The 7,244-nt window shown below is 34.8% G+C and overlaps 1 protein-coding gene across 1 annotated transcript; it reads right to left on the bottom strand.

The window, feature by feature from the left end:
* Positions 1–4,067: 4,067 nt before the first annotated feature.
* LOC126703443 (transcription factor PRE3-like) lies at positions 4,068–5,724 on the bottom strand. Its single transcript, XM_050402398.1, has 2 exons — positions 5,185–5,724; positions 4,068–4,422 (listed from the first exon to the last, which is right to left on the bottom strand). The coding sequence occupies exons 1-2, from the start codon at positions 5,308–5,310 to the stop codon at positions 4,273–4,275; spliced, it is 276 nt and encodes a 91-aa protein (XP_050258355.1). The 5' UTR covers positions 5,311–5,724; the 3' UTR covers positions 4,068–4,272.
* Between the last annotated feature and the right edge of the window lie 1,520 nt (positions 5,725–7,244).

The raw sequence follows: 7,244 nt of genomic DNA, 5'->3' as shown, positions 1-7,244 counted from the left end.
TTCAAGTTGGGTCTTTTTGGCTGCCTGAGTTATGGGCAGGTAAAGGTGTGGGGGAAGAATAAGGTCTCGGAGCTGTGGCCAACCTTTCCTCCGACATACCTCCTCGGCTTTCTCCAGCTTTCTTGTATTTTTCTTTTTTCTTTCTTGTATTTTTCTTTTTCTTGCTTAGGTAGTAAGCTCTGACGTAGGCTGACTCCAGCTTTTCGTTTGTACACTGTACTATTTCTTCATCGTAATAAAAATGGAAATTGATTTACATGTTTTAAGCGTTGATCTAGTGGGCCACACAACTTTGTGAACGAATGTGCTCTATGTATGTGTTGCTTTGAGAATATTTGTGATAAAGCTACTTTGAAGCATAATCTAATCAACTCTCGTCTGACAGCACTATCAGGCATTATATCGATAACTTGTAATAAATCAAACTTAAGAAACTAACCGGGATATCAGTTGGATATTCTGTGATAAGCGCGTGAATATCGTCCAAGGCTGATGATTTATAAATATTCCATCCGAGCAATCGACTGGGAGTTAGGGAACTCCGATGGCGCCTTTGTGTACTTGGTTTCCCCACAGGCTTGGGTCCGAGGACCATGCAAGGCCTTGGTTCTGTCCATTACTTGTAAGATCTCTTTTTTGTACTTGGTTTCCCCACAGGCTTGGGTCCGAGGACCATGCAAGACCTTGGTTCTGTCCATTACTTGTAAGATCTCTTTTTTGTACTTGGTTTCCCCACAGGCTTGGGTCCGAGGACCATGCAAGGCCTTGGTTCTGTCCATTACTTGTAAGATCTCTTTTTTGTACTTGGTTTCCCCACAGGCTTGGGTCCGAGGACCATGCAAGGCCTTGGTTCTGTCCATTACTTGTAAGATCTCTTTTTTGTACTTGGTTTCCCCACAGGCTTGGGTCCGAGGACCATGCAAGGCCTTGGTTCTGTCCATTACTTGTAAGATCTCTTTTTTGTACTTGGTTTCCCCACAGGCTTGGGTCCGAGGACCATGCAAGGCCTTGGTTCTGTCCATTACTTGTAAGAGATCAGCCCTTAGACCGTGGCGGGGGGGATTTGGCCTGAAGCCGGAAGCCCCTGGAGCTGTCCGCGCTGTTGACACTGCAGGGCGTAGCCCCTAGCAAAAATTCGGGTCGGAGCAACGACGGCATGTCGCCGGAGATGGAGGGAATCCCACAAACCTCAGCTGGCTAGAGAGTTGACTCAAACACCTCCTACGCCAACGCGCAAGCCTTTCCCACAGACGGCGCCAATTGTAAGGACACAAAATCTTTAACGGCCCAACGATGATGTTGGGCTCGCACACGGAAAGTCCCTCACAATAATATTTGTAGAGAGTGGGGTTAAAAGGCCAGCGTTGGGTCACAGGATGACATTTCGGGCCGGACTTTAGGTGAACCAACATGAGATGATGCTTTGGGCTGGATGTTTAGGCCCATCAATCTTGCGTCTAGGAGGATTTGACTCCTCGGATCCTGTCCGAGAAGCGATGGTGTTGTCCTCGGTTACCCGTCGGCGGGTTTTTAGGTGATGTCCGGCGTATATTCTCCAGACATTCTCTTTCATCAAGTCTTTTTTTAGAAGCTAAATGGGAGAGTCCCCTTCCTTATTAGTTTATCTTTCCTTTTATACTAGCCTACGTTTGTTGTTCCCCGTCCACGTGTAAGGTCGATCTTTCCAGGACAGATATCTGTCCCATCAATTTAATCCCAAAATTACTGTAGATGATCCATAAAGCCTAAGATCCCGGCTCTGTTAGGGGCAGTGTCATGTTAGGGAAGGGTATTAAAGACAACTTCCCCAGGATATTTTCTGATCTTTCTAGCGTACTCGTGTTTCATTCCTATCCTTGAGATTTTGGGCCTGCCGAGGACGAAACCGTCCTCGGCTGTGTCTTCGGGCTATTTTTATGTTTCCTAGTTTCGAGCTTGGGCCCTGGCCTCCTTCAGTTAAAGACCGGTGGGCTTCCCATAAGCGTGTGGGCCGGACCCATAAATTATTGGACCCCACAGCTAAAATTCAATTTATTGTATTTAAAAATTGTAAATACTAAATAGTATTACTGTCATTTAAATTTAATTTTTTTAAAAAAAAATTATCTATAGTATTAAATAAATTTTTAAATTTGTAATATTTAATCCGAATAAAAATTTGGATCCATTTATTTTTTTTTTAAACTTGATGATTTGGTTAATAACAAAAATGGTTGGGTATGGCATAGATCTAATTCACCTAATTTTGTCTCTCATTGCGACATTTTCATTTGCCTGTTTTGAGTACTTTATCTATTTAGTACTTCTTTTATTTGTGCATCGTTGGTTTATTATATTTCACAGCATTTCAAAGTTGGACAAGATTAATTGCTGAGTTTGGTACGTAGTTCAAATCAAACCAGACGCACTCATCAAATTGAATTGCATATATAGTTATCTCATCATGACCCCTTGTCCTGCATTCAAAATTGATCACGTCAATTACTTTGCGAAGTCAATATTGTAGCATGGATCTACATACTTCGATCCCACAAATATGCAAAATCTAGTGATGGAACCCTCTCTTCACGAATGAATGGTTTCCATATCCAATGATTTCTTACTTGCAAATTGCAAATTGTTAATGGAGTAAAATTGTAAAAAGTAAACTCTTTATGCAGCTTTTATGTAGGGTTACCCATACTCTCAGCAAGAAGAAGAGTAGGGACTAAAACTAAATTATTTTCATTGTGATGTAGTTATGAAACTATCTAGAGTTAACGTTGTTACGAGTCTTGTTGTCAATTGTTACTTTTTAGTGTTCTTAACGAAAATATTCATGTTCAAATCTCACCGCCCTAATTACAGAACTATCTCAAAATTAAAAAAATGACAAAGTTTAGCTACAAAATTGATTGTAGCTTAAAGCTACAAAATTGATTGTAGCTTAAGGCTACAAACTCACTCAATAAAATAAATATTACTACATATTTTGAAAATCTAATCATTGAATTATATGTTCTTTATGCTCTTAATACACATGTCAAATTTTGTGTCAATAAGATATTATTTCCTATATGATCTATAAGCTTATATTTTATTCATAATTTTAAATTATAAAAACCTGCAATTTAAAAAATTTATTGATAATATAGTTATTGATTTTTAATTTTTTTAAAATTTTGCAAGTAAGGATGATATTAGAAAAATGTGTAATCCAATAGTTGATTTATCAAAATTCACCTCCAATAAAAAGATATTAAGTAAGATTGTAACCTAAGACTACAACCAATTTTATAACTAAATTTTGTCCTAAAAAAAAAAGAAACTAGCTAGAGTTTTGGCTTTGTAGTAATTGAGCAATAATAAAAGGGCTTAGAGTGTAAATTAAATATATCTTGGTCAAATTCAAGTACATATATGCCTTCTTTAAGTGATGGTAAGGTACAACAACTTTTAGTACTTTTAAGCTATAAGATTATGTAATCATTTGTAGTGGTGTCAATTGTAAGATGTGGCAATCAAATTCTTAAGTATTAGTGAGTGTGATACGCGTGGTTTAATAACTTAGTAACTACACTATTTTGTAATTTTTTGAAAGTAACACTTGTAACATTTCAATAATTTCTTATACATTCTTTATTAAGGAAAACTTGAAAGGTTCTAACAAAAAAGTCATTTTCTTTTGGGACCTTATACAACTCGGGGATATTCTTTGAGTTACCTTTCTGTCAAGTAATCATTGTCCTCTAATTATTATATCTTCATCTAACCCGAAGTCGTTAAAAATAGGGTTTACATTGATTAAATCTAATCAGAAAGACCAACAATGTAAAAGCTTCATCTAAGGTTTAGTTCACATTATTAATGGTACCTCTTGTGAGAACGAGTTGGAATCTCACGAGTTGGTATGGATTCGTATATCCACCAAGTATTTGTGTAACTTACCAATAAAAAAATTAAAAAGTTTCATATTCTATTATTTTAAATTTTTAATTTCAATCAATCGTATAGTTTACGCTACACGCGAATAATTTCATTAACGTAGGCTTTTAATTTGCTTGCATATTTAAATCTGTCAATGACAATTAATTTGTGAAAGCTGAGAGTACCATTTATTATATTTTCAAACATAGCTTTGCGAAAAAAAAAGAAGATTAATAGTTCAACTGCTACATTCTAGTGATCTTGTAACGAAACCTAGAAAGAGGAGTACAAAAGCAGAAGGGTACGTAGCTAGCATAAGTGAACTGCTAATCTAGCCTTAATTTTTTTTCCCTTAATTAGCTAGCTTTACTGCATAAGTAAACTCCTAATTATAGCAGCTTGGGCAGTGTCTGTAGTAGCCAATAGCTCAGACAGTCGCTCACTTAGATCATCAACCTCTCTATGCAAGTTTCTAATATAGTTGCACGTCTCCTGTAACACATTGGCAGCTGAAGCCTGCACATAGATAGTCATAAATGCATGCTGAATTAGTTAATACATTCACAGTGACACACTCCATGAACAAAAAAACAAAGAAGCAAGTACACTCATTATACATTCAATTCAATCAATTTAATGTAGCCATAAATAAAGTAATAAACACTTCCAAGTATAGCAACAAAAAAACAAAAAAAATGGTTGTAATTAATTCAATAAAAAAAAAAAAAAAAAACTATGGTTGTTTATATCTAGCTAGTAGCAAGTGTGGCAAGTGGCAGCTAAAATGAAGAAAAACTTTGAGGTAATTAAAAATCTCTCATTTTGTGGATCAATGACTTCTATGTCAAGCATTAATTTTAAAGTTACATCTAAGTATGCTTAATTAGTCAAAAGTCTTATGGGTTCAATTAATGATTGTCGAATCTCTTTTCTATAGAGAATATGACATAACTAGTCAAGAGTTTCAAAACTCAATGATATTGTCTAATCTCTCTCGTTAAGAGAATTTGGATTCAAGTTTTTCCTCTCCAGTTTTTGTAAGGAAGGTAAAAAAAAATGTTCTAACTAAAATTATTCCATATTTATTTTTTGTGAGAGTAAATAATTAAGTGTTAGGTATTAGTAAATATTAGAGGTGAATTTAAGGGCTCAAAAGGAGACTGAAGAACCCATATCAAGGGAAACTAATAAACAAGCAAAAAATGCACTGTGACATGACATGTAGAACCAATAGAATAGGCAAGTAAAGAAAATGAAAACAATGAATTAATACAATACCTTGTCAGAGCGTCTATCACGAATCTCAGGAAGAAGCTGTTGCAACTTGGAAACAAGATCGTTGATCTGATCATCAGTGATCCTTGAACCACCAGATTGCCTCGACCGTGACCTTCTGCTAGACATGTTTATTATGGTAATGAGTGTGTGTGTGTGTGTGTGTGTGAGAGAGAGAGAGAGGTAAAAATGAGAAGTGAGAAGTGAAGGAGACAAATGAGAAGGAGATTTGTATGTCAGAGAGAAACAAACAACTTTCAAAAGAGAAATGGTGATGGAGACAGTGTCGGAGACAATGAAGTTATGGACAAAAAGATAGTACTGGTGACTTTGAAATTAGATGAAGTAGAAAGAGAATGAATGAATTGCACAAGAACACAAGTAGTGGGTGTTGGGATGGGGAATACAGAAGACAATTGCATGGGAGAAAGAAGTGGTCTAAGCCCCTATTTAAATAGGGATTTTGAGAGAGAAAGAGACCCACTTTGAGTTTGAGATCAAACCGAACTTTGGGAAAACACACAGGGAGGACAGTATGGCGTATCTCTAGAATAGTTTGATGATTCTCTCTCTCTCTCTCTCTCTCTCTCTCTCTCTCTCTTTATGTGTTTTTGTGTGATGTGTGTGTCAGTCTCTACACGCAATATTATGTTTATTTTATTGTTATACTTTCTTCTAATAATAACAATGTTAAATTGCTTTTCATGTAATTCTTCTAAGAATTAATTAATAAGCCATTTCTTTTGTTAATTAAACTATATATTATGTATTTGATTGGAATAAAATTAAAATATACTGTACAAGAACAACCTCACCAGTATCTTCACTCTCCACTTGCAAAGCTAATATGCCTTTAAGGAACAGCCAAATTGCTCATTGCTATGTGAGGAGTTGTTTTTGGTTTTTTTGACTAGTCAACCCTAACACCACACCATGTTCCACCCCTTAACTACATGCATTGCCTGCCACGTGGCCTCAATAACTCCCAAGTGTTACCCTTATATTTCGTGTTATATATATATATATATATATTGTAAATTTAACAACCAAAAGTCTCATAACTCAACTTACTCTTTTTAGTGTTTTCAACGTAGGGTTTATAAGTTAAAATTCACATTCCAAAAAGAAAATAAAAATAAGTTCAGCAAGTCGCTAAGGTCTAAGTGTTACACTTACACCAATCTTTCACATTTTATTTGTATATAATTTGTAAGTTCAAGAGTCTAAAGTCTTATAGTTCAACTAATATTTTTTAGTGTTTTCATCAAATGATTTATAAGTATAAAATTAACATTCCAAAAAGAAAATAAAAATAAGTTCGGCAAGTCGATAAGGTCCAAGTGTTACCCTTACACCAATCTTTCATGTTTTATTTATATATAATTTGTAAGTTCAACAACCAAAAGTCTTATAGCTCAAATGACACATTTTAGTATTTTCAACGTAGAGTTTATAAGTTTAAATTAACATTCCAAAAAGAAAAAAAATAAATAAATAAGTTTGGCAAGTCGCTAAGGTCCAAGTGTTACCCTTACACCAATCTTTTGCATTTTATTTATATATAATTTGTAAGTTCAACAACCAAAAGTCTTATAACTCAACTGATATTTTTTAGTATTTTCAACAGAGGGTATATAAATTTAAATTCACATTCCAAAAAGAAAATAAAAATAAAAATAAATTTGGCAAGTCGCTAAGGTCCGACTGTTACCCTTACACCAATCTTTCGTGTTTTATTTATATATAATTTGTAAGTTTAACTACCAAAAGTCTTATAATTTAATTGACATTTTCAACATAAAGTTTTTAAGTTTAAATTCACACTCCAAAAAGGAAATAAAAATAAGTTCCGCAAGTCGCTAACAGCAAAGGGATAATAAATCCAGCTATGTATAACTTGAAGTCTTGAGAAATTGATAATCAGGGTGATAGATGAATTCCTTTACTTCTTGAGCTTCAAGGGTGGATATAATTTACGAGATGGACATAACTAGGAACTCAAAACGTGTTTATAACAAAAATTAGTTTACGAAATTAAGTTTTAGATTCCAATATTTCTATAA

The sequence above is a fragment of the Quercus robur genome, chromosome 10, assembly GCF_932294415.1.
Source record: "Quercus robur chromosome 10, dhQueRobu3.1, whole genome shotgun sequence".
Classification (NCBI taxonomy): Eukaryota; Viridiplantae; Streptophyta; class Magnoliopsida; order Fagales; family Fagaceae; genus Quercus; species Quercus robur.
The sequence above is the reverse complement of the archived record's forward strand: the minus strand, read 5'-3'. Positions and strand labels throughout refer to the sequence as shown.